General features: G+C 37.5%; 5 protein-coding genes across 5 annotated transcripts; 2 read left to right on the forward strand and 3 right to left on the reverse strand.

Moving 5' to 3' along the window:
• Window positions 1-17,690: 17,690 nt before the first annotated feature.
• On the reverse strand, window positions 17,691-19,832 carry BKA78DRAFT_327038 (dihydrolipoyllysine-residue succinyltransferase). Its single transcript, XM_066889482.1, has 4 exons — window positions 19,018-19,832; window positions 18,495-18,947; window positions 18,393-18,447; window positions 17,691-18,333 (listed from the first exon to the last, which is right to left on the reverse strand). The coding sequence occupies exons 1-4, from the start codon at window positions 19,603-19,605 to the stop codon at window positions 18,149-18,151; spliced, it is 1,281 nt and encodes a 426-aa protein (XP_066739291.1). The 5' UTR covers window positions 19,606-19,832; the 3' UTR covers window positions 17,691-18,148.
• Window position 19,833: 1 nt separating this feature from the next.
• Window positions 19,834-20,850, forward strand: BKA78DRAFT_327047 (uncharacterized protein). Its single transcript, XM_066889483.1, has 5 exons — window positions 19,834-20,146; window positions 20,203-20,335; window positions 20,386-20,464; window positions 20,514-20,555; window positions 20,608-20,850. Exons 1-5 carry the CDS (start codon window positions 20,046-20,048, stop codon window positions 20,628-20,630), a joined length of 378 nt encoding a protein of 125 aa, XP_066739292.1. The 5' UTR covers window positions 19,834-20,045; the 3' UTR covers window positions 20,631-20,850.
• A 267-nt stretch (window positions 20,851-21,117) lies between these two features.
• On the reverse strand, window positions 21,118-22,041 carry BKA78DRAFT_327059 (histone-fold-containing protein). Its single transcript, XM_066889484.1, has 4 exons — window positions 21,826-22,041; window positions 21,677-21,765; window positions 21,423-21,626; window positions 21,118-21,364 (listed from the first exon to the last, which is right to left on the reverse strand). The coding sequence occupies exons 1-4, from the start codon at window positions 21,879-21,881 to the stop codon at window positions 21,306-21,308; spliced, it is 408 nt and encodes a 135-aa protein (XP_066739293.1). The 5' UTR covers window positions 21,882-22,041; the 3' UTR covers window positions 21,118-21,305.
• Window positions 22,042-22,420: 379 nt separating this feature from the next.
• BKA78DRAFT_333987 (histone-fold-containing protein) lies at window positions 22,421-23,009 on the forward strand (the record flags this gene model as incomplete). Its single annotated transcript, XM_066890151.1, has 4 exons — window positions 22,421-22,586; window positions 22,648-22,719; window positions 22,779-22,866; window positions 22,919-23,009. 4 exons carry the CDS (start codon window positions 22,421-22,423, stop codon window positions 23,007-23,009), a joined length of 417 nt encoding a protein of 138 aa, XP_066739294.1.
• A 533-nt stretch (window positions 23,010-23,542) lies between these two features.
• Window positions 23,543-25,000, reverse strand: BKA78DRAFT_259055 (putative cysteine protease atg4; the record flags this gene model as incomplete). Its single annotated transcript, XM_066885334.1, has 4 exons — window positions 23,543-23,918; window positions 23,972-24,199; window positions 24,253-24,421; window positions 24,472-25,000. 4 exons carry the CDS (start codon window positions 24,998-25,000, stop codon window positions 23,543-23,545), a joined length of 1,302 nt encoding a protein of 433 aa, XP_066739295.1.
• Between the last annotated feature and the right edge of the window lie 195 nt (window positions 25,001-25,195).

A 25,195-nucleotide genomic window follows, 5' to 3' on the forward strand; every position in this document is an offset into this window, starting at 1 on the left:
TTACTAGTTCTCTAAGTAACTAGCTTATACTAAGTAATAGTAGAGTTTATTTACAGCTTAGTTTATATAAAATAAAAGCTAGTAATTTCATATTAGTTATATTTCTCTCTTAGTTAATTTTTTTTAAAGAAAGAGTATAGAAAACCCCCCCTAGCCCCCCCTAGGGGCACCCCCTAACCTAGGAATTAAATAAGAAATAGATAAGGTAGTAGATATTATCACTATTACCCCCTCACTATAAGAACCACCCCCTAGGGTTATCCCTACAGCAAAAGATTTTAAATTTACCCCCTTAACTACTAGGGGGCAAAAATAACTAAATAAGGACCAAAAAGGTAGCTAAGTAAGTAGGGTTAAGCCTAATAGCCTAACCTACCAAGACACGTTATTTTAGGCTAGATCCCTACTTATTAAGATAGCAGATCTAGCACCTATATAAAGAGACTAAACTAAGGTCCTAGACTTTATAGGACTATTTAGGAAATTCCTAGAAATAGGGAATAGCTAAATAATTGGCTCTATACTATCTAGGAGTGCTATACATATTGAAAAAATAGTTAAAACCCTTGGGAATAAGGTTAAAAACTAAAATAACTCAAACTGCCAAAAAGAGGTTTTATAGATAAAGGGATTTAAACCTAAAAAGTAACCTGTAAAAATTTTAAAAATTTAAAATAATTTAGAAAAAATTCCTATAACTAATCTAACTATACCACCCACTTGGGTTAGTGTAGCTAAGTTAGGGAATCTAGAAAAACTAAAAGAATTTATACTAGTAGCTAAGAAATTAAAAAATATAGTAAATATAGTAAAGGTACTAAAAATTATAGGTCTATTAAACTAAGACCTTTTAGCCTATAAAAATTACCTAATAGGAGACTAGTCCTAGTACTCTAGGCAACTACTTTTGGAATCCCTAATCCTAGGGAAATAAGGGATAAATTTAATTCTACTTTCTCCACTAAGGGGTATAAATAACCAGTTATCTCCTTAGTAGCTAAGTCCTATACTGAGAAGTTAATTATATTAACTACTACTAACTAATTTAATATAGATTTCCTATTAGCTACCTAAGCTATATAGGAAAATATCCTCCTAATCTAAAAAGCTTTAAAGGATGAATCCTAGTATAAAGTAGTAATCTATAGCCTTCCTATTACTAATTTTAATATAGAGGAAGGGCTACTACTTATCTATAAAGAAATTAAGACCTATAATAGCCTGACTACTATTAGGAGACCCTTTTAGCTTATATCCTAAGAGAAAAGAGCTACTTAGGCCTATAGATTAATAGTAGTCTTATTTTCTAATAAGGCTAACTTTATCTACCTAGCTTAATATAGTAGGGTTAGGCCTACACACTAAAAAGCTTATCCTTATACCTAAAACTTATAGGTGTGAGAACTGCTAGCAATTCAGGCACCTAGAAAATAGGTGTAAGAGATAGGCTACTTACTAAGTTTATATAGGGGCCCACCCTACTCCCTAGTACTATTATAGGACTAGTAGCTACCTAAAAGGGCAGACCTATAGCTATATAGAGCCTAAATATACTAATTATAGTAAAAACTATTAATTAAGCTATAAAAGGTGTCCTAAATTCTTAGTAATAAAGAATAGCACCTAATAAGTATTAAGGAATTAAGGGTACTAGAAATAAATGTTAATAAGAGCTGCTTAGCTACTAAAAGTGCCTTAGAAATAGCTATTAGATTAAATATTAACCTTGTATTTATACAAGAGCCTTATTTAATTACTAATAGTAAAGAAATACCCTAAAATTACCTAAACTTAAGGTCTATTAATTATCTATTATATAGTTTAATTCTCCTGGTTTATAGTAACCCCCTGGTTTACCCTAGGGTTATAATTTATAAGAGATAATCCCTGCCCTTAGAAATTAACCCTAGAGAGGATATTTGTCAAGATCCTAACCTAATAGTTATTAATATAATAGGCTTAAACTTTTAATTACAAGTCTATAATATAACTAAAAAGGTCAAGATAATAATCAAGAAACAATACAAAGGTATCTATATAACATTAATATAGACACCCCTACTATTATTCTTAGGGACTTTAATTCCTACCATCCTTGGTGGGACCCTCATAACCCTAAATCACCTAATTTAGCAAGGCTAGTAGAATGGTTAGAAGCTAATAGACTATCCCTAGTAAATACTATAGGTAAAGGGACCTTTTATAGGCCTAACCTAGTTAGGGAATCTATAATAGACCTAACCTTTGCTACTAGGAATATCCTAGAAAAAAAATATAATTGGCAGACTCTTAGGGATATAGGATCTAACCATTATAGTGTTTTCTTTACTATCTATAATTCTGATCCCTTATTAGTGGATAACCCCACCTATATGTAAAGATATAACCTTAAAAAGGTAGATTGGGTTAATTTAACTCTAATCTAGTAGAATTAGTAGAGAATAGTTCTATACTAAACTCTAATAACCTACTAAGCCTAGAATAAAGGACTAGGACTTTAGATATACTAAATTAAGACCCTCTTTTAATAAGAGACCTTAATATATTAGCTGAGGAACTTAGTAATTTAATTACTACCTCTGCAAATAATAGTATACCTAAGATACCTAATAAGCTTATATCTAAGCCTTGGTAGGATGATTCCCTAACTAATTTAAGGTTAGAATATAAGAGAAAGAAAGCCTAAGTCTTATACTTAGATACTACTAGTATAAGAGCCTACTTAACTGCTAAAAATAAGTATTTTCTAGCTATTAAAAAGGCTAAAAAAGAACATTAGCAGTAGTTCCTTTTAAATATAGATTTAAAATCTATATTTAGGGCTATAGACTATACTAAGGATAGTAAGGTAGACTTTATACCTCATATTAAGTCTATATTAGGGGAATTAGCTAATTCCTTTGATGAAAAATACTATACTTTTAGGGATACACTATTTCCAAAGCCCCCTACTGCTCCACCTATTACATAGGAGGATTATACCTTAAATAATAGCTAGAAGTGGCCTAAGTTAGACTATAAGGAGCTAGAAATAGCTTATTCTATATAAATAAAAGGGAAGACACCTAGGCCAGATGCTATAAACTAAGATATTATTATAGCTACCTATAAGGCCTGCCCTACTACCTTTTATAAGGTATATAGTTTACTATTTAATAGTGGCTATCACCCTAAAGTATAGAGATAAGCTATAGGCACAGTTTTAAGAAAACCTAATAAGCTAGACTATACTAGTCCTAGGTCTTATAGGGTAATTTCCTTACTAAACTACCTTAGAAAAATAAATAAAAGAATTATAGTAAAGAGATTAAGCTATCTAGCTAAAACTACTTATCTACTAGACCCTAGTTAAATAGGGGGTAGATTAAAAAAGTCAGCTATAGATGCTGCTCTATTATTATCTAATATAGTAGAAGAGAATAAACTATCTAATAGGATTACCTCTACACTATTTTTAGATATTAAAGGAGCTTTTAACCATATTATTAAAAATAAACTCTTATTATTATTAAAGAAAAAGGGATTACCACTATCTCTTATTAGCTGGGTCTCTAGCTTCTTAAATAATAGCCTATTAAGACTATTATTTAATGGACAATTAGAAGAATTTAGGGATATAGAGATAGGGATCCCATGGGGAAGTCCTATATCACCTATACTTTTTCTAATATATATCTTAGAATTATTCCCATCTCAGGCAGTTAAGTTTCTTTTATATATAGATAATATTAGTCTTACTATATTATCTACTAGTATAAGGAAAAACCTTAAAATACTAGAAAGAGAAACTAAGCAGCTATATAAGCTTAGTGCTATAAACGGTATAAAATTCAACCTTTCTAAGACTAAATTAATACACTTTACTAGCTGGAATAAGGCTAAAAATAGTTCTATTAATCTTCCTAATAATATTACTATAAAGCCTAAGGAAACCATCTACTAGCTAGGGATCTACTTTAATAATAAGCTAAATTTTAAATAACACGTTAATATTTTAGTATTAAAGGCTAGGTTAACCTTATTCAGGCTCAATAGACTTACTACTATTAATTTAGGCCTTAATCCACATGCTATAAGGCAGTTATACTTAACCTACATTATAAGTATATTGGATTATAGCTATTAATTATAGTATAAGGCTAAAAATATAGATAGTCTTATTAAACTACTATAATACATACAGAACCTAGCTTTACAAAAGATTCTAGGGGTTTTTAAGACTAGTCCTATAAGAGCTATACTCCTATTATAGTATTTTTAATACTAAACCTAGCTATAAGCTTTTAATTCCTAGAGATATAGAAAGACCTACAGCTTTAGTGTTCTATCAGCTAAAAATAGGATATAGTTACTTTAAAACCTACCTATTACATACTAAAAAGTTAAATAATAGTATATATAGGTGTAGATATCCTAAAGAAACACCTATACACCTCCTACTATCATATAAGGACTATAGGCAAGAAAGAAAAGTACTTAAAAGGGACATCCCCTTATTAAGTATTAAAAACCTTTTTAAAAATCAGGAAAATATAAAGGCTACACTAGCTTTTATTAAAAATACAAAAATAGCCACTAAATAGTAGTACAAGGATAGAGAAGATACCTAGTAGAAGGGTTAAGGAGATAGGAAAGTATATAGGTTAACCTATAAATCTTATAGCTTTTGCTGTAAAGTTAAGGTTTCCTATAATTTTCCTATATTTTGCTCCCCTATCTACAAAACACTACCATTTTACTTTAAAATACACACTTACTTAGTATTTGCTTATTTCTACTTATAGTACTAATTTAGTAATTTTCCTATAAGGGCTTGGCCCAAAATGTCCAACCACAATCATTAAAAACAAACACAAAAAGGGATTGCTATAAATTAGTATAACAGCCTACTATGGTTCAAACCTACTAGGCACTATCCTATATATAGCTCTAGACTACTAGGATAGCTATCCCCGTCTCTTATAGTCGTTGACTTAAAGAGGGACGTTAAACTAAATAAAATAAAAAAAAATAGTTGTTATGTAATCCTAGGGTTCTTTAGTAGTGTGTATAGCAATTATATGTATAATAATAAATCTATAAAGTGTAATTATGTAGCTAAGGAAGAGGATTATTGCAAGGATAGTTATTATTCTACTTAATAAGAATATAAGCACATATATAATAGGTCTAGTATAGATAAGTTAGAGGTTTACCTTTAGAAGCTCTTAGATAGCAAGGAGTGTTAGATAGGAGAGGAGGAATTAGAGAGTAAAGAGGAGGATAAAGATAAGAAGTAATAGGTTATATAATTATAGGCTACTTCTTCTAATATTACCTGAGGATCTTGTAAGTTTCTTTCTTAATAGGGATATTATCTAAGGCGTTGGGTTGATAGAACCCTTCTATAGAGAAGGTATCTTTTTACTTCTATAAATTGATGCTTAGGCTAGCAGCAGCTAGGTTTTCTTAGTAGAACTTTTTAACTATAGCTAGTGATCCTAAGAAGTCTTCTATATAGTACTACTTATTATCCTTATTATACCCTACCTACTAAATATAGTATTAAAGCTTGCTATAGTATATTCTTAAAGCTTATATAGAGTCTATATTATACTTGTGCTTATTGTTAACTTTAATTAGGGGTAGAGGTGTAGGAATTTAGCCTAGAACTAGTTCTATATTAGCCTTATATAGTTAGTTAGTATAGAAGAGATTATCTTACACCTTAATATATATAGGGAGGTCTAGGATATATAAGTAGCCCTATATATCTATAATTTAGAAAGGTCTATTATTAGGAAAGTCTAGTTTAATACTTAGATAGTTAGTCTTCTAGCCCTGCTTAGAGATGTACATATAGTTGCTAATAAAGAAGTTAGGTTTATAATAATATTTATTTGCTTCCTTAGCTATTTAGGCTTAGGAATGGGTAATGTTTTCTTATATAATCTTAATAGCTAGGTAATAGCACTTACTAAAGCCTTAAGCTTTAGTATAAGAGAGTTTATTATTTATATTAGTAAATTCTATAGTGTGTTTGCTCTAGTTAAAGTGGATATTTATAGTGAAGCCTAATTTAGTCTTAAAAGGAGTTATTCTAGTAGCTAAATATAGTATAGTAGCTTTTGTAAAGTCTATACAAGGGAGAAGATCTAACTAGTTATCTATAAAGTAATTAATAAATAGGTAAAGCTACTAGTTAAGAATCTTATTCACAATTTCTATAATACTATTAGTTTATAAGTAATAGGTAGTAGAGAGCCTTTACTTAACTTAGATTAACTTATATAGCTTATCCTAGAAGGCTAAGATAAACTAGGGTCCTTAGTTAGAGATAACTATCTTAGGTGCTCTATAAATATAGAAGATATTAGTAAAGTAGAGTTATATAACTGCTTCTATATTAATAGACTTGTAATAGGGGAGGCTAAAAGTATATTTTCCTAATCTATCTATAATAACTAGAATAGCATTATACTCTTTCTTATCTAGGGGTATCTCCTTGAAATCTATAGCTATATAATACTACAGGTGCTCTAGGATAGGTAGGTTGTAAAGAAGGCTAGGTTTTTTATTATTAAATTTCTTAGAACATTTACATATATAATAATTAGACTAATACTAGTTTACAAAACATCCTATACTAGGCTAGTAGTAGTAGGTACTAAGGAGCTTCTTAGTCTTAGTCTAGCCTAGGTATACTATAAGAGAGGTTATATAGATAGTATCTATAATTTCTATATGTAAATAGTTATTATCTAGAACCACTAGTTAGCTAAATTTAAGTAAAAGACTATAGTATAGTTCCTAGCCTTTGGCATTCTCTTACTAAGCTATATCTTAGAATTATATAAGGCTTTCTAAGTTACAGTTTATAGCTAGTAGGTAGTTAAGAAGGTTAATAGGTAGGGATAGGGCTTGCTCTATTATATAAACACTTAGAAGAATAAGTTCTAGAGGGATTAGGCACTAATTCCTAGCTGTAGCTACTTTAGCCTTCTAGGTAGACAACTCTTCTTACTTATAAGTAAGGATATTAGTAATAATATTATCTTTACCTAGTTAGTAAGTAAACTATATATAGTAATTAGCTAGCTTTTCTACCTATTATACTTAATAGCTATTAAGCTATCACTTAGTAGAGAAGTACTCTAGGGCTTAATAATCTATAAGCACTATAAAGGGAGTTTATATAGTAATAAGCATACTACACTATTCTTTTAAGGCATAGATAATAGTAAGTAGCTCTTTATTATAAATCTTATACTTAAGCTTAGCAGGGCCTATTACCTTAGAGTAGAATATAGTAGGTTTCTAGTTACTATCCTCTTACTTCTAGGAGATAATACCTATTATAACCCTATTACTAGTATTAGTCTTAATTTAAGTCTCTTATTCTAGGTTAAAGTATATAAGAAGGTAATTACTAGCTATAAGTAGCTTAAGCTACTTAAAGGCTTTAATCTTAACCTCTTATAATAGTTACTACTTTACCTTAGAATAGAGCTTTTTTAAGGGCCTACTAATTCTACTATAGTTAGGAAGGAACTAGTGGTAGAAGTTATAGAACCTAAGGAAAGACTAAAGATCTTTAAGAGAGGTAGATACTTTCTATATTTATATAACCTCTACCTTAGCTAGGTCTATAGTAATACTATTAGTAGAGATAATATAGCTAAGGAACTTAGTCTACTTAATACTAAACTTACTCTTCTTAATATTAGCTTAGAGACCTGCTTAGTAAAGGTATTCTAGGATAATTTTAATATACTTTTAGTGCTAAGAAGGGTTATTAGAAATAATAAGGAGGTTATCTATAAAGGTAATAATAAAGTTATCTAAAATTTTAAAGAGAGCATTATTAATAAAGCGCTAGAAAGTAGTAGGGCTATTAGATAGGCTAAAAGGAAGGATATAGTACTTATATAATCTATAATATATATAAAAGGTAGTATAGTTCTTAGAATTTAGTACTATATAAATCTAATAGAAGGCTTAATAGATATCTAACTTAGTATAGATTTTAGCTTTAGATACACATTAGAGTATCTTCTAGATAAGAGGAAGAGGGTATAAGTTCTTCTTAGTTTACTTATTAAGTTTATAGTAGTCTATATAGAAATACTAGCTACCTCTAGGTTTCTTAACTATAAGTACTAGAGAGGCCTAATAGTACTTACTTTTAGTAATAAAACCCTTCTTAAGGTTATCTATAATATACTCCTTTGCTACCTATAGTTGCTCATGCAATATCCTATAGAGGGGGCTTAAAGGTAGGTATAGAGAAGAATTAGAGGTAAGGATAATCTTATAATCTACTCTAGCTTAGTAGGGAGGTAGCTTGTCCAATTCTCTTTTAGAGAAGATATTAGTATACTAGTAGTAAGCAGTAGGGAGCTTCTAGTTAATAAGCTCTTATATTTCTAAGTCCTTAAGAATTATATAACTTAACTTGTAGGATTACAGTTTATAATTAATATTAGCTAAGGAAACTAAGTAAATTTTAATTAACTACTTAAGGGCTATTTTATAGTAGGAAGTAAGAAAAATATTATAATCCTTAATAGTAAGCCTATCTATAATATTAATTATACTATAAGTAGGGGGTTCCTAAAGGGGATTATCTCTCTTTAAAATGTAGGGTGGTGGTATAATAGGAGGGAGTATAAGAATATATTAGAAAGAAATATTTTTTTATTCTTTTTTAGGCTAAATGAGTTAATAGTTAGTATAGTTTATAAGAACTTAGTTATCCTTAAACTATTATTATCCAATAATAATATTGTAATGCTTTCTAATATTATATATAAAGGCCTAAATATTAATAAGGTAGTAGTCCAGTTGCATATAGAAATAGGTAGTATAATAAAGATTATTATTAAGCTTATTATTATAGCCTTAGATACTAAGATAACTACTAGTAATAGGAAGCTTGTATATTCCTATAGATTTAAGTACTAGGAGTAGCCTAGGGCTAATAAAGCTTATTATACTAGCTCTAGTATTAACTAAAGCGCAAATCTTGTAGCTAATACTATTAGTGTAAATCTTTAGTTGTATAATAAAGGGTTCTCTGCTAATAAGTTTCTAAATATTAATAGAGGATCCTTAGATATAGATAGCTCTAAGTTATAGTCCTAGTATAGAGGCTTTTACTAGAACTAATTGTTTTCTAGGTTAGAATCCTAATTAGTGTGCTTGTGTGAATGCTTATAATCTAGATTATAGTATTCTTCTAGGGCTAATATAAAGTTATTATCCTTATTAGATTATGTAATAGGCTCTATAGCATAGAGCTTATTAGTAGTAGTAGTATAATACTTAGCCTGGTAGCCTTTTCTACTATAGCGGAAGTAAATAAGTTCTGCTAAGTAAGTAGAAGTAATTGCATAAGCTAAAGGGTTAGTTATATAATTAGAAGGATAAGTCTTAGAGACTATAGCTATAGGTGTAGTAGTCTTAGGTTTAACCTATATAGTAACTATATACTTATATAATTAACTTGACTGGCTACAGGAGTAGTCTATAATATATATAGTAGCCTTATCTTACTAAGACTTAGTAGAAGTAGTAGAGTATAAACTTAAGTACTATTCCTTAAGAGTGTGTATATATGGAAGGACTCTCTTAGTATATAGTTAAAAGTCTACCTCTAGATCTTTCTTATATTCCACCATGAAGTTCTAAAGGGAGGGGGGTAAGGTATAGTAAAATTCTTCTTTCTAGTCTTTAAGAGTAAGATAAGACTTATGGGCAAGGTGTGTCTACTTAGCTTAGAAGGTCTAGAAGTTTTCTAATAGATAGTACTTTAGATTACTATAGGTATCCTTAGCTTCCCATTTCTTATATAGGTTATTAAAAATTCTAGATAAGAATTTAAAGTAATCCTAGTCTATAGCTAGCTCTCCTTAACTATCTATAGCTTGAAGGAAGGAAAGTAAATTATCTATAGCTCTACTAGTTATATAATTAAAAATATAGTTAGTTATATTCTTTTTATCTTAAACTAAGGAGAAGCTAGTTTTAAAGTAGTCCTTATTTATTATAGTATCTCCCTAGGTACTTCCTAAGATAGGTAAGTACTAAAGCTGCTTAGTAGTAGTAGTAGGTAGTACTATATAATACCTTAACCTACTATAATATATAACCCTATTGATAGGGATATAAATATTAACTACTAGGGGATAGTAATATATACCTAGGCCTAACCTACTTCTATTAGAGGTAGGATCTATCTTAATAGAAGCCTACTAAATTAGCTATAGCTAGGTAGGAGCTATAGGCCTTAGATCTCTTAGTATAACCTAGTATAAGTAGGTATAACCTTATACTAGGGAGTAGGTAAGGAGGAGGTAAGATAATACTTCTCTTTAGATTCTATAAAGTATCCTTTACTAGTCTTAGTATATTTTACTAAGATATAGTAAGTATAGCTTTAATAGAATAAGTCTAGGGTGCTAGGTCTTAGTAACTAAGTTAATAGATAAGTAGAGGAGTAGAACTATAAATATAAAAATATAATTACTATTAGAGATCTATTTAGAGAGAGAGGGTAAGCCTCTCTTATATACTCCTCTAGTAGCTAGAATTAGCTCTCTTAGCTAATAGTCTAGACTCTAGATCTTAGGGCTAGTTAAAATCCTCCTAGAAGGATTATCCTAGCTCTATACCTTTCTAGACTCTTTAGACTTTCTAAGTCCTTCTAGACCATAGTCTAGACTCTTAATAGCTAGAGAGAGGTCTAGTAATACCTAAAATACCTCTTTAGGGATCTAGCCTATTTTATATAGATCTAGACTCTTCTTTCTCTTCTAAGATCCTAAGTACCTTTTCTCTTTCTATAGATCCTAGCTGTGGACCTCTAATTCTTTTAGTATAGTCTTAATACTAGTATTAACTTCTATAAGGGGGAATTTAGTAGGTCATCCTTCTACTCTTAGAATCCTCTATTCTAGCCCTAGAAGAGGCTAGCTAGGTAACCTAGTCTAGGTAAAGATTAAGGTTAAGATCTCTAGAACTACTAGGCCTATTTCTTTAAGACTTATACTATATCCTAGGCTACCTTATAGTAGTCTAGGGGTAGGGGTAGTAAGGAGTAAATAGTACTATTTATCTAATAGTTCTCCTAGGTCCTAAATAGACTAGGGGTAAGGTAGGGGCCTAGAGATCTAGTAGAGCTATTTAAGGGGTAACCCCTTAACCTAATAGTATTATTAGGGGCTAGACTACTACCCCTAGTCCTTTCTACTACTAGATCCTAGTAGATTTAAGTCTAGGCCCTTAAAGTACCTTTTTTATACTAGGAACCCCGACTTAAATTTTATACCTATTTATAGTTATAAGGTATTGTTACTAGTACCACTAGAGAGCTTAATTTGTGCTCTATCTAATAGTAGTTTCTATTTTCTAAAAGGTGCTCTAGATCTATTAATGTAAAGGTTCTAGTCTGGTCCCTTCTATGATACCTTGGTAGCGCTTTTTATAAGAATAATTTAAATTGCTACTAAAGAGTAAAACTAGATAGGACTAAAGTCCTCTATATATACCTTTCTCTTTAGTACTAAGATAGTCCTAAGATAACTCTCTTAGTCTTAAGTTTCCTTAGGAGGAAGTTACTACTAACTCTCCTAGCTTAGGTTTTCCTAAGAAAAGAGTTACTACTAACTCTCCTACTTAACTAAGTTAACTTAAGGGACTTATTATAACCCATATAACTCTTAATCTTAAGTATCCTAAGAATAAGAGTTATATTAACTAACCTAGTGCTAGTAGCTTTAAAGTAGAGTAGCACCTTATCTTATCCTAGCTCCTTTAATTAAAGCAAGATAGCTTAGTTACTTAACTAACTTAGTAGTAGTAGTAACTAGCCTAGTAATAATAGTAACTATAAAGAAATAACTAATAAAGTTAAAATAATAGTCCTAAGTAGGCCTGCTACTAGTAGAACTATTAGTATAAGGGACTTATACTAACTCTTAAGATAGTTACTTTGGAAGCTTATATCTTAAGAACTAGAAGGGTTATTTTTGGTCCAAAAGAAGTTCTAGAATCCTTAGGGTCTAAAGATTCTAGCCTCTAAATTTCATGCTTAGTAATTATAAAGAACCAGGGGGATCTATAACCCCTGCTATTTCCTAATAAGGAAGGTTCTCTTGCTAGATTCCTAAGACCTTCTAGAAGAAGCCAATACTATAAAAAGTATCTTTGGTATCTAGGGGTAAGGCTTGGCTAAATTACCCCTAGTTACTATAGAGATAGCTAGGAAAGTAGCTAGGTTACTAAAAATATCCCTTTCCCTAACTACCTGGCTTTTTAAAACTTGCGCGGCCTGTAGTGAGCTGAGCTGTATATAGATTAAGATAGGACTTATACTATTAAAACTAGCTTGCTAAGCTCTACAATTCTATGTCTAATTCAAGGTACATCCGCGGCTTGGTTCTTCCTAAAATAGATCTTCCTTAGTACTACGCGCGTTACACTAATCTACTAACCTTTCTAAATTAGGGGATTTAGGGTTATAGGGATCCTACTAAGGGTAGTAGGAATTAAAGTCCCTAAGTACTATAGTAGGAGAGTCTATTTATATTTTATTATAGATCTCTTTAACTATTGTTTCTTAATTATTTAATTAACCTTTCTAGTTATAAATATTAAAGACCCTTAATAGAAAGCTAAGGCCTATAATATTAATAACTAGTAGGTTAGGGTCCTTAATAATATCCTCTCTAGGATTAATTTTAAGAGCTAGTAACTATCTCTTATATATTAATACTCTAGGGTAAACTATAGGATTTTCTAATACCAGGAGAATTAAACTAAAGGAAGTATAATTAATAGACTATAAGTTTAGGTAATTTTAGGTATTATTATTACTAATAATTAGATATGGCTCTTATATAAATACAAGGTTAATATCTAACTTAATAGCTGTTTCTAAGGCGCTTTTAGTAGCTAAGTAGCTCTTATTAATATTTATTTATAATACCTTTAATTCCCTAATACCTATTAGGTGCTATTTTTAATTTCTAGGAATTTAGGATATTTTTTATAGCTAGCCTTATAAGTATTACTATAATTTATATACTTAGGACTTAAATAGCTATATTTCTATCCTTTCTTATAACTAGTAGTCCTATAATAGTGTTAAGGGGTAGGGTAGTAGTTAGAGTATACCCTATATACTAGTTCCCTTTTATACCTATTTTCTAGGTATCTAAATCATTTTAACTAATAGAATCAACCCCTAAATTTTCCACCAAGACCGGCTCCATTTAAAAGAGCATACTTAATATACCTAGGGCACCAATTTTCCACTTTAGAAAAGCACGCGCTGCTACGCTACAAGGGGTGGAAGATTAGGAAACTAGGGGTTAAACTTTACACCCCCTTTATCTTAATAAATACTTAACTAATTAAGATAAAACCTACACTATTTAAAAGCGCACACCTAAAAGCCTATAACCTAATACTTACATCAGCAATATTAGCCTTAGATTAAGGGTAGGGGATTAAAATTAAAAATCCCCAGGCTTCCACAAGGCTTCTGCGTGGCTTTAGCCTTAAAGAGCCGCACTAGAGCCGCACCTTAGTTCAACCTTAAGTCATATAACTTTTTCTAAACTAGCTAGAACTAGACTAGATTAGGATAATAAGACTACTATTTAAACCATCTTAGTAAGATAATTCTAGTAGTATTCTTAGAATAATTTTATTCTACTATCTTCCCCCTAAAAAACCCCCTAAAAGAAAAAACTAATAGAAAAACTACCTACTTTACTAGTTCTCTAAGTAACTAGCTTATACTAAGTAATAGTAGAGTTTATTTACAGCTTAGTTTATATAAAATAAAAGCTAGTAATTTCATATTAGTTATATTTCTCTCTTAGTTAATTTTTTTTAAAGAAAGAGTATAGAAAACCCCCCCTAGCCCCCCCTAGGGGCACCCCCTAACCTAGGAATTAAATAAGAAATAGATAAGGTAGTAGATATTATCACTATTACCCCCTCACTATAAGAACCACCCCCTAGGGTTATCCCTACAGCAAAAGATTTTAAATTTACCCCCTTAACTACTAGGGGGCAAAAATAACTAAATAAGGACCAAAAAGGTAGCTAAGTAAGTAGGGTTAAGCCTAATAGCCTAACCTACCAAGACACGTTATTTTAGGCTAGATCCCTACTTATTAAGATAGCAGATCTAGCACCTATATAAAGAGACTAAACTAAGGTCCTAGACTTTATAGGACTATTTAGGAAATTCCTAGAAATAGGGAATAGCTAAATAATTGGCTCTATACTATCTAGGAGTGCTATACATATTGAAAAAATAGTTAAAACCCTTGGGAATAAGGTTAAAAACTAAAATAACTCAAACTGCCAAAAAGAGGTTTTATAGATAAAGGGATTTAAACCTAAAAAGTAACCTGTAAAAATTTTAAAAATTTAAAATAATTTAGAAAAAATTCCTATAACTAATCTAACTATACCACCCACTTGGGTTAGTGTAGCTAAGTTAGGGAATCTAGAAAAACTAAAAGAATTTATACTAGTAGCTAAGAAATTAAAAAATATAGTAAATATAGTAAAGGTACTAAAAATTATAGGTCTATTAAACTAAGACCTTTTAGCCTATAAAAATTACCTAATAGGAGACTAGTCCTAGTACTCTAGGCAACTACTTTTGGAATCCCTAATCCTAGGGAAATAAGGGATAAATTTAATTCTACTTTCTCCACTAAGGGGTATAAATAACCAGTTATCTCCTTAGTAGCTAAGTCCTATACTGAGAAGTTAATTATATTAACTACTACTAACTAATTTAATATAGATTTCCTATTAGCTACCTAAGCTATATAGGAAAATATCCTCCTAATCTAAAAAGCTTTAAAGGATGAATCCTAGTATAAAGTAGTAATCTATAGCCTTCCTATTACTAATTTTAATATAGAGGAAGGGCTACTACTTATCTATAAAGAAATTAAGACCTATAATAGCCTGACTACTATTAGGAGACCCTTTTAGCTTATATCCTAAGAGAAAAGAGCTACTTAGGCCTATAGATTAATAGTAGTCTTATTTTCTAATAAGGCTAACTTTATCTACCTAGCTTAATATAGTAGGGTTAGGCCTACACACTAAAAAGCTTATCCTTATACCTAAAACTTATAGGTGTGAGAACTGCTAGCAATTCAGGCACCTAGAAAATAGGTGTAAGAGATAGGCTACTTACTAAGTTTATATAGGGGCCCACCCTACTCCCTAGTACTATTATAGGACTAGTAGCTACCTAAAAGGGCAGACCTATAGCTATATAGAGCCTAAATATACTAATTATAGTAAAAACTATTAATTAAGCTATAAAAGGTGTCCTAAATTCTTAGTAATAAAGAATAGCACCTAATAAGTATTAAGGAATTAAGGGTACTAGAAATAAATGTTAATAAGAGCTGCTTAGCTACTAAAAGTGCCTTAGAAATAGCTATTAGATTAAATATTAACCTTGTATTTATACAAGAGCCTTATTTAATTACTAATAGTAAAGAAATACCCTAAAATTACCTAAACTTAAGGTCTATTAATTATCTATTATATAGTTTAATTCTCCTGGTTTATAGTAACCCCCTGGTTTACCCTAGGGTTATAATTTATAAGAGATAATCCCTGCCCTTAGAAATTAACCCTAGAGAGGATATTTGTCAAGATCCTAACCTAATAGTTATTAATATAATAGGCTTAAACTTTTAATTACAAGTCTATAATATAACTAAAAAGGTCAAGATAATAATCAAGAAACAATACAAAGGTATCTATATAACATTAATATAGACACCCCTACTATTATTCTTAGGGACTTTAATTCCTACCATCCTTGGTGGGACCCTCATAACCCTAAATCACCTAATTTAGCAAGGCTAGTAGAATGGTTAGAAGCTAATAGACTATCCCTAGTAAATACTATAGGTAAAGGGACCTTTTATAGGCCTAACCTAGTTAGGGAATCTATAATAGACCTAACCTTTGCTACTAGGAATATCCTAGAAAAAAAATATAATTGGCAGACTCTTAGGGATATAGGATCTAACCATTATAGTGTTTTCTTTACTATCTATAATTCTGATCCCTTATTAGTGGATAACCCCACCTATATGTAAAGATATAACCTTAAAAAGGTAGATTGGGTTATATTTAACTCTAATCTATACAAAGAAAGATCTAGTGAATTATCCAAAAGCCCTAGCACTTATAGGTATGGATATTAAAGATACTATTAATAAGGAGTGGCAGGATATTATAGATAAGGCTAAGGCTAAGTCTAATAATTCCTCCTCCTATTATAGTATTTTTAATACTAAACCTAGCTATAAGCTTTTAATTCCTAGAGATATAGAAAGACCTACAGCCTCAGTATTCTATCAGCTAAAAATAGGATATGGTTACTTTAAAACCTACCTATTATATACTAAAAAGTTAAATAATAGTACATGTAGGTATAGATATCCTAAAGAAACACCTATATACCTCCTACTATTATGTAAGGACTATAGGGAAGAAAGAAAAGTACTTAAAAGGGACATCCCCTTATTAAGTATTAAAAACCTTTTTAAAAATCAGGAAAATGAAAAGGCTACACTAGCCTTTATTAAAAATACAAAAATAGCCACTAAATAGTGGTATAACGACTAACAAGACACCTAGTAGAAGGGTTAAGGAGATAGGAGAGTATATAGGTTAACCTATAAATTATATAGCTTTAGCTATAAAGTTAAGGTTTCCTATAATTTTCCTATATTTTGCTCTCCTATCTACAAAACACTACTGTTTTGCTTTAAAATACACACTCGCTTAGTATTTGCTTATTTCTACTTGTATTACTAATTTGGTAATTTTCCTATAAGGGCTTAGCCCGAAATGTCTAACCACAATCATTGAAAACAAACATAAAAAGGGATTGCTATAAATTAGTATAACAGCCTACTATGGTTCAAACCTACTAGGCACTATCCTATATATAGCTATAGACTACTAGGATAGCTATCCCCGTCTCTTATAGTTGTTGACTTAAAGAGGGACGTTAAACTAAATAAATAAATAAATAAGGCTAATATTACTAATATAAGTGTTTTTAGTTTATAGGCTTTCAGGTGTATGCTTTTAAATAGTATAGGTTTTATCTTAATTAGTTAGGTATTTATTAAGAAAAAGGGGGTATAAAGTTTAACCTCTATTTACCTAATCTTCTACCCCTTATAGCACTATATTGTATACTTATTAGGAGTGGAAAATTAGTACCCTAGGTATATTAAGTATACTCTATTAAATAGAGCTAGTCGTAGTAGAAAATTTAGTAGTTAATTATTTTTTATTATTTTTTAATAGAAAGTTAGAGATTAAAATTAATATCTATATAGAGGTTTTAAGGGTAAGTAGAGCTAGTTCTTAAAATATATAGACAAGACTCTTATCTCTTAGTCTTACTCTAACTTAAGAAATAATATTAAATTAGATTAATAAATAATCTAGGGATATAGATTATAACTTACCTAAATCTAGTAATTAAGAGTAAATATTAAAAAGAATTAATCTATAGAAGAATAATAGAATAGTATTTTAAGTAAGTTTATCTCTATATTTTAAATAAGACTCTCTAGTTTCTTTGTAATATTAATCTATGATAAATAATATTATTATAGAGATTTTAAGCTATAACTCCCTTTATTCTATACACTAAGAAGATTAGATTAGAATAGAATTTAAAATAACATCTAATTTTTAAAGTAGAAAAGACAATTTATTTACAATAAAATTAGACCGAGATACTATTTTTTATCTCTAATTATGCACACAAGATAGCATAGAGGTAGGAAATCATTACACATTATATAAAACATTAGAAGAATATAGTATTCATGATTTTACAACAAAGGGAAGGTGTGGAGAGGGAACGGCACCAGGGTATCGCGAGAAAGGTGTCGGCATTTAGTGACGTTTGCCACGCTTCCAGCGAGATGGGGTAAGAGGCACCACATTACTACACGTAGGTAGCGAGTAACCAGGAAAGAAACTGCTCTCTCTTATCTTGAATGCATTTATTAGGCCTAAAAAGTTTATACATCTATAAGAAATCCGTAGGGACTATCTAGGATTGATTACGACTCTTGCTACAACCTTAGGCGATGAGCATGCGACGGGGGTCCTCGATGTACTCCTTGACCTTGACCAGGAAAGTGACGGCCTCCCTGCCGTCGAGAAGTCGGTGGTCGTAGGTGAGCGCCAGGTACATCATGGGGCGGATTTCAACCTTGCCGTTGACCGCAATGGGCCTCTGCTTGATGGCATGCAGACCAAGGACAGCTACACACGCTCAGTCAGACACACTGGGTCCCTGCGCAAAGACTACGGGCTGGACTTACCGGTTTGGGGCAGGTTGATGATGGGGGTTCCGTACAGGGAACCGAAGACGCCACCCTAGGAGACCATTAGCTTGAGATCGAAAAGTAAACCATTGTACCTACGTTGCTGATGGTGAAGGTGCCGCCCGCCATGTCCTCGAGAGTGAGCTTGCCGTCGCGTGCCTTCTTACCCAAGTCCGCAATCTCCTTCTCAATGCCGACCATGCTCCTGTTCTCGGCGTTGCGGACGACAGGGGTGACAAGACCCTTCTCAGTCGCGACGGCAACGCTGATGTCGACGTAGTCGCGGTACACAATGGTGTCTCCACCGTTGGGACCCTCAATCGAGGCATTGACCGCGGGCACGTCCTTCATGGCCAGAACGCAGGCCTGGGAGAAGGCACTCATAAAGCCGAGCTTGACACCCTTCTTGTCCAGCACCTCGTCCTTGTAGAGCTTCCTGAACTCCATCAAAGAAGACATGTCAACCTCGTTGAAGGTAGTCAGCGAGGCGGCAGTGTTTTGCGACTGCTTCAAGCGCTCCGCAATGCGCAGACGCATGCGGTTCATCTTGACCTATGCACAAAGTAATATTAGCATACCATGGGCCTTGGAAAGTCCCAGCGCATCTTTTTCCTAAACTTACGCGGCGCTCTCCGCGAGAGCCATAGGGCGACTCGGTCTTGGGCTCCTCCTTGGGCGCGGCAGGCTTCTTTTCTTGCTTTTCTTGCGGCGCAGGCTTGGGCTTGGATTCTTGCGCTTGGGGTTCCGGCTTCTTGGTTTCCTCAGCAGGCTTCTTTTCTTGCTTGCTCTCCTCTGCGCTCTTGCCCTGATCCGCAGGCGCAGCCTCCTTGGGCTCCTCCTTTGCCTTCTCCTCCTTGGGCGGCGCAGCACCACCAGCCTCGAGCTTGAGGAGGTCCTGGCCCACAGTGACGGTATCCTCCTCCTTGACAAGAAGCTCGGTAATGGTACCGGCTTCAGGCGCGTTCACAGAAACGTCGATCTTGTCCGTCTCGATGGTGGCAATCTCCTCGTCTGCCTCGACATAGTCGCCAACCTGCTTGCTGAACTGCTTCAGGGTACCCTCGGTAATGGACTCGGCCATCTCGGGCACCTTGACAATCTGGGAAGCATAGCTGCGGTACTGGGGGAAAAGGGCCAGCGGCAGGCGATGCGAGCGGCGAGGGTAGGTGACGGCAAACTTGGCCGAGGTAGCGAGGACGCGGCGGAACATGGCGAAGGAGGAAAAGATGTTTTTCTACCGGCTAGTCTGCACAGCAACTTGGGCCGACGGCGGGGTACTGGTGTTGGGTTGGGTGGGAGATGATGGCTTCAGCGGATCCAGAGCTTCCCCGACAGCCGCAGCGATCAAAGTGGAAAATGTCGGAGGGGAGAGGAAGGGGGGAGGGGGGAGGAGGGGAAGTTTTGGTGGAAGAAAGCAGAGGCTCAAGTTGACACTTGCGGCAGTGAAGACAGTGACGGCAGAAGACCCGCTCGTTTGCGCTCAAAGGCCTGTCAGCGCCGAGCGATTTCCAGCGCAAATAATGTAATTGCCGGTTTGACCCGATGGCTGGGGCTGCTCCACCGGCAACGACGACTAGCTGCGTGGATTTACTGTCGGCCCGGCTCAGACTGTCACTCCCTCCACCTTGAGGCTCGGGCCACGCGGGAGGGATGCGGGCGCGCTGCTTCACGGTGCCAATCATTGGAGCTCCAACATCATCAATCCATCAACCGTCCTTCCATCGCAGAATGGCTTCCAAATCAGCTGTCTGGTCCGCAATCCCAATCTCAATCACGATCAAAGGCTTCTCCGCTGACACGCCATCAGCTCCCTCTACCGCCGCTCCTTGAAGCTCTCCCTCAGCTGGGCGGTGCACCGACACCTCTGGAGAGGCCAGGCACTCTACATTCGCTCTCTGTTCGAAGAAAAGAAACACGTATCCGACCCCCGGATGATCAAAGTAGGACACGGCCATATGCGACTGTGCGCGCTCACCAACGACTCTGCCAGGACTTGCTCAAAGAGACAGAGGGCCTGCTCGAGCAGTGGAAGCACCCTGACCCATACGTCCCCCCAACGGCGCCCGGTGGTCAGTCTGCCTTCAACCCAGGTCAACTACTTAATCTAATGCCTTCCAGGCTCCAAGTACGAACGCAATATCCCAGCCCCGATCCTAGACCGTAAGCATATCGACTCCCGCCTCGACTTTATGCGCGCTCATGCAGACAACAGCTCCCCCGAAGATGGAACTATGAGGATTCTACGTAAAAGGCCCAGGAACCCGTCAATACCCAGAAATCAAGACGAATTGCACGAGACGATTGCTGCTGCCGGGTGTGCCAAGAGCTCGACGGTACTGCTTGGAGGCTGGTTGACAACATCATTGAGAGCGTTTGACAACCGCTCTGAGATCGCGGAATGCCAATGGTCATATGCTAGAAATTTAGAACTCGATCATGTCGAATTATCCGCTGCGTCAAACTCCACGATCATGCAGTCTGTGAAGTGATCCAACAGTGGAGACTACCCCGGATTCTGGCTGCCCCAGATTGCCGCACATCACACTGGAAAGATCCACTGGAACGCGTTCATGAATTCGCGGTTTCCCGGAACTCCCTGAAACCCTACTCGCTGTCAGGGCTCCCGCCAAATCGCTGTCGAACGATCTGGCGCGCCGCAGACGCGTCGTTGTTGTTAGAAAAACCAAAGTCGCGTCAAAATGCCATCACTGCAAATGGAACGAAATGGCTGAAGTGTTAACTCGTGATATTTCATCCAGAACCGTGGATGTAATGTACAGCAGCAAACTGCCCTATTGCAGTACTCAAAGCCGTAGCCGTGAAACCCAGAACCCATGCCGAAACCCCATAGTCATAAGAAACCACCGAACCCGCGCCTGAAAAAGCAGATCAGAATTGGATGGAAAGCGCTTAGAGCTCTTGGCTGGGACCGCCCTTGCCGGGCTTGGCCGTCTTCTTGGGCAGAAGGTCTGGGAAAAGAGTCAGCTTTGGGTGTCATTGTGAAATTCCGGATCAAAAAAGACGTACTCTGGTGAATGTTGGGCAGAACACCACCCTGGGCGATGGTGACGTGGCCGAGAAGCTTGTTCAACTCCTCATCGTTGCGGATGGCAAGCTGAAGGTGACGGGGGATGATACGGGTCTTCTTGTTGTCGCGGGCAGCGTTGCCAGCCAACTCGAGGATTTCAGCAGCAAGGTACTCGAGGACAGCGGCGAGGTAGACGGGAGCACCTGTAACCTCAGTTAGATGTGAAACTTGGCAACGGATTTGGAACACGTACCGGCACCGACACGCTGAGCGTAGTTGCCCTTCCTCAAGAGACGGTGGACACGACCGACAGGGAAGGCGAGACCGGCCTTGGAGGAGCGCCTGAGATGGAAAAGTCAGAAATTGAGCGGTGGGAGGCGAAAAACGCGTCGAGCGACTTACGACTGCGCGTTGGACTTGGAGCCGCTGGCCTTGCCGCCGGACTTGCCACCAGTCATTTTTGCGGTTGGAGAATTGGGGGTTTGGATTTGGGTGAGAGAGTTGAAAGCGACGATGAGTCGATGGAGAGGCGACGGAAGACGATGGTGGACGCTGAACGGGTGGGTGGGTAGCAAGAGGACGGCGACGGGTTGGCGGGCGGTCACAGACCTTATATGATGGGCTCGCAATCACGAATCATCCAGGCAAGCGCGCCCTGTCGCCAAATCGACGGGGCGGCAGCGACCAGAACCGCAGGACGCACAGGGCCGTAAGCAGCGTGTGGGCCACCTGAAGCGGAATAGCGTTCCACGTCCGCAATAACACCGACAGCCCGACGGGCGGCAGACGCGACTGGGCGCTGCGTCCGCCCGATCACTCGCCCGCCTTTAAGAACACTGCCTGCCCGCGCGACGACGCCGTCACCTCCGTTTCTCTTCCATCCACCCACCACCCGTGCTGTTCCATCGACGTCGACTCTCGCCGCTACCTTTTGCAAGCTCAGCCCAGCTTCCAGTCTACTTTTTCCGAATCCATCACCTCTGCTCAATCCGCAAAAATGCCCCCCAAGGCCCAGAAGACTCCCACCACCGGCGGCAAGGCCCCGGCTGGCAAGGCTCCCGCTGAGAAGAAGGAGGCCGGCAAGAAGACTGCCGCTCCCTCTGGCGAGAAGAAGAAGCGCACCAAGTCCAGGAAGGAGACCTACTCCTCCTACATCTACAAGGGTGAGATTCGACGCGTCCGCTTTCGCGATTCGAGCTTCTTCTGACGCGTTTTCGACTCTAGTCCTCAAGCAGGTCCACCCTGACACCGGTATCTCCAACCGTGCCATGTCCATCCTCAACTCCTTCGTCAACGGTACGTCTTACTTTAGCCCTCCGATTTTTGCGAATCTTCCAAACTGACGCGACATTCAGACATCTTCGAGCGCGTCGCCACTGAGGCTTCCAAGCTCGCTGCCTACAACAAGAAGTCCACCATCTCCTCCCGTGAGATCCAGACCTCGTACGTTTCCCGATCCTCCTTTCGCGTCAAATTCGCGCTAACCCAATTTCAGCGTTCGGTTGATCCTGCCCGGTGAGCTGGCCAAGCACGCCGTCTCTGAGGGTACCAAGGCCGTCACCAAGTACTCTTCGTCGACCAAATAAGCGGCTTTCTTCGGATTTGGTGTTTACTCGTCGGATGGAAATCGATGATGATCCCTGATTTGATCACATCAGGGCGGATTGGCTTCGGGGAAGGTGTTCACGGTTTCTTTTAATGCGATCATGGGATGGCTTGCTTCACTTTTCAAGCCGGGTTTCAGGCTTTACGGACTCATGGATTTCAGATATCACTCGCGCTGTACATTATTCTCTTCGGAGACAAACAGTCCGAAAGGAATCGGTACTTCAAACGTTTCTGCTTTCGTCATATTTGTGTTGGGAATTTTGTATGCGCTGATCTGCCAGGAACTCTTGCGAATCGAGTCAACTACTGGTGCGCACGGCCTTCATTCCAATCAAAACAGTCGCGAGCCCCCGGACGCGTCTTCCCCGCAATCACCAGCAGATCGGACCTGAATCCAACCAAACTTAGACGACAACCTCGCGACAGAATCGGAATCCGCCTCAAATTCGCTATCGTCTTGATGGTATACTAAAATCCAACCCGCAACGCCAACCGCAAAGATCCCACGAGCTCATGGCAAACCGTCGTCTTCGTCATCGAATGCTTCTACTTCGTCAATCGCGCCCTCCCGCTCTTGGCCGCCGTGAATGACGGGTTCTGAATCGGCAACATGAATGATTGGCTTGCCGTGGACTTCGGTCACGGCCTTGCGCCAGTTGCTCCAATCCGACTCATCGCGAATGAGGAATGCAATCAGCATAGAGGGATCCATCTCTTTGATGTGGAGGCGACGGAGACGGCGAGTGTGGCATGACTCGATATCTTCGGCGCTGTATTGCGAGACATCAGAGTGCAACGGCAGAAATGGGCGGGTATTGTGAGGGTCCAAGTAAAAGAAGTGCGAATCCTGGGTGCCGACGAAATAATGAGAAGCCGATGGTCGCCCACTGCAATCTGTCAGCACAACATGTGGGCAAAAGAGGGTCAGACGAGCAATTACCCAGCGATGCCAATCGACTGTGGAAGTTGCAATGATGCTTTAAGGGCTTCCCAATATACAGGAGTTACCCGGTCGATGCCAAGTCTAATGCCGACGAGGACCAGAGTGGGATGAAAGGTGCCATCGCCGTCTTTTGCTATTCTCATGAGACTATCTTCGTATACTTCGGAGCCGTCGCCGGTAATGTAAACTCTGAGGCCAGCTTCGGCGTAGTTCTCTGTCAAGGCTCTGTGCTGGCGTCAGGCACTTGCATCAATCTGCGCATTGAGGCTGCTGCTTACTGTATGCATCTCGCTGTTGCTGAGGGACCAAACCATTCTCCGGGGTGCTTGCCGCAAGCCGCGGCACCATGTTCGACAAACTTATGGATGGAAAAGGGAGCTTTCGAATCGTCTGCGAAGAGGGAGAGCAGGCGGCGTTCGTCCTCTGGTGCTTGACCTCGGCGCCATTCTAAATGATTTGGTCAGACACGACTCCATTTGCCAAAGTTGCTTCCATACCTCTGCCGAGCTTGAGGATTTGAAGTGCGTTCGCAAGCAGGCTTTGCCCTGATCTGATCATACAGCCCCAGCCAGTGTCGGAGGAGAATCCAGACTGGTTGCTCAACTGGCTCTTCAAACGTACGCTAAAGCTCATAGCGGCTGCCGCCTTGGGATCCTGCGACTTGGGAATGGGGGCGAAGTTGGATCGATACGTGAGCCAGATTCGAGCTTCGAAATCGTCTAAGAATTGTGGAGGCCAGCTTCCAGCGGCATCTGCATCCTGAGCATCGCTGCTTTGCACCACGACGCCCTCGTCGCTGCTATTCCGGCTGGTAGCATCGTCACCCGCTGACCGTGACGATGTCGTAGAACCATGGGACGTCGAAAGCGTAGGTGGGGTAGCTTGCGGAGGGTCTTCTGGCGTAGCCGGCTTGGAGTCGTAGCACTTGCCCAGACACCAGATGGGGGCGTCGTCGTCGTTTGTTGGGATGGGGTCCCAGAAGTACTGGACGATGCGCTTGCTGTAGCGGCCGAGATCGTTGGCCATGTTGGACTGGATGGCGGGCTTCAACGGGGTTTCATGCCCATCAGAGGATGACAGATGGTGAAGAAAGCGGCGGAGGAGACGCTGGAGCTGGGTGGCAGGAAGGACGGTGGTTGTGACTGCGTTGAAGGTGGACAAGGCGCGGTCCCGGACAGCTGACCCCGGACGTCGACGGCGGGGCGACTGGTCGTCGTTGTC

This window comes from Phyllosticta capitalensis, assembly GCF_038381095.1.
Source record: "Phyllosticta capitalensis strain CBS 128856 chromosome Unknown BKA78scaffold_12, whole genome shotgun sequence".
In the NCBI taxonomy this organism is placed as follows: Eukaryota; Fungi; Ascomycota; class Dothideomycetes; order Botryosphaeriales; family Phyllostictaceae; genus Phyllosticta; species Phyllosticta capitalensis.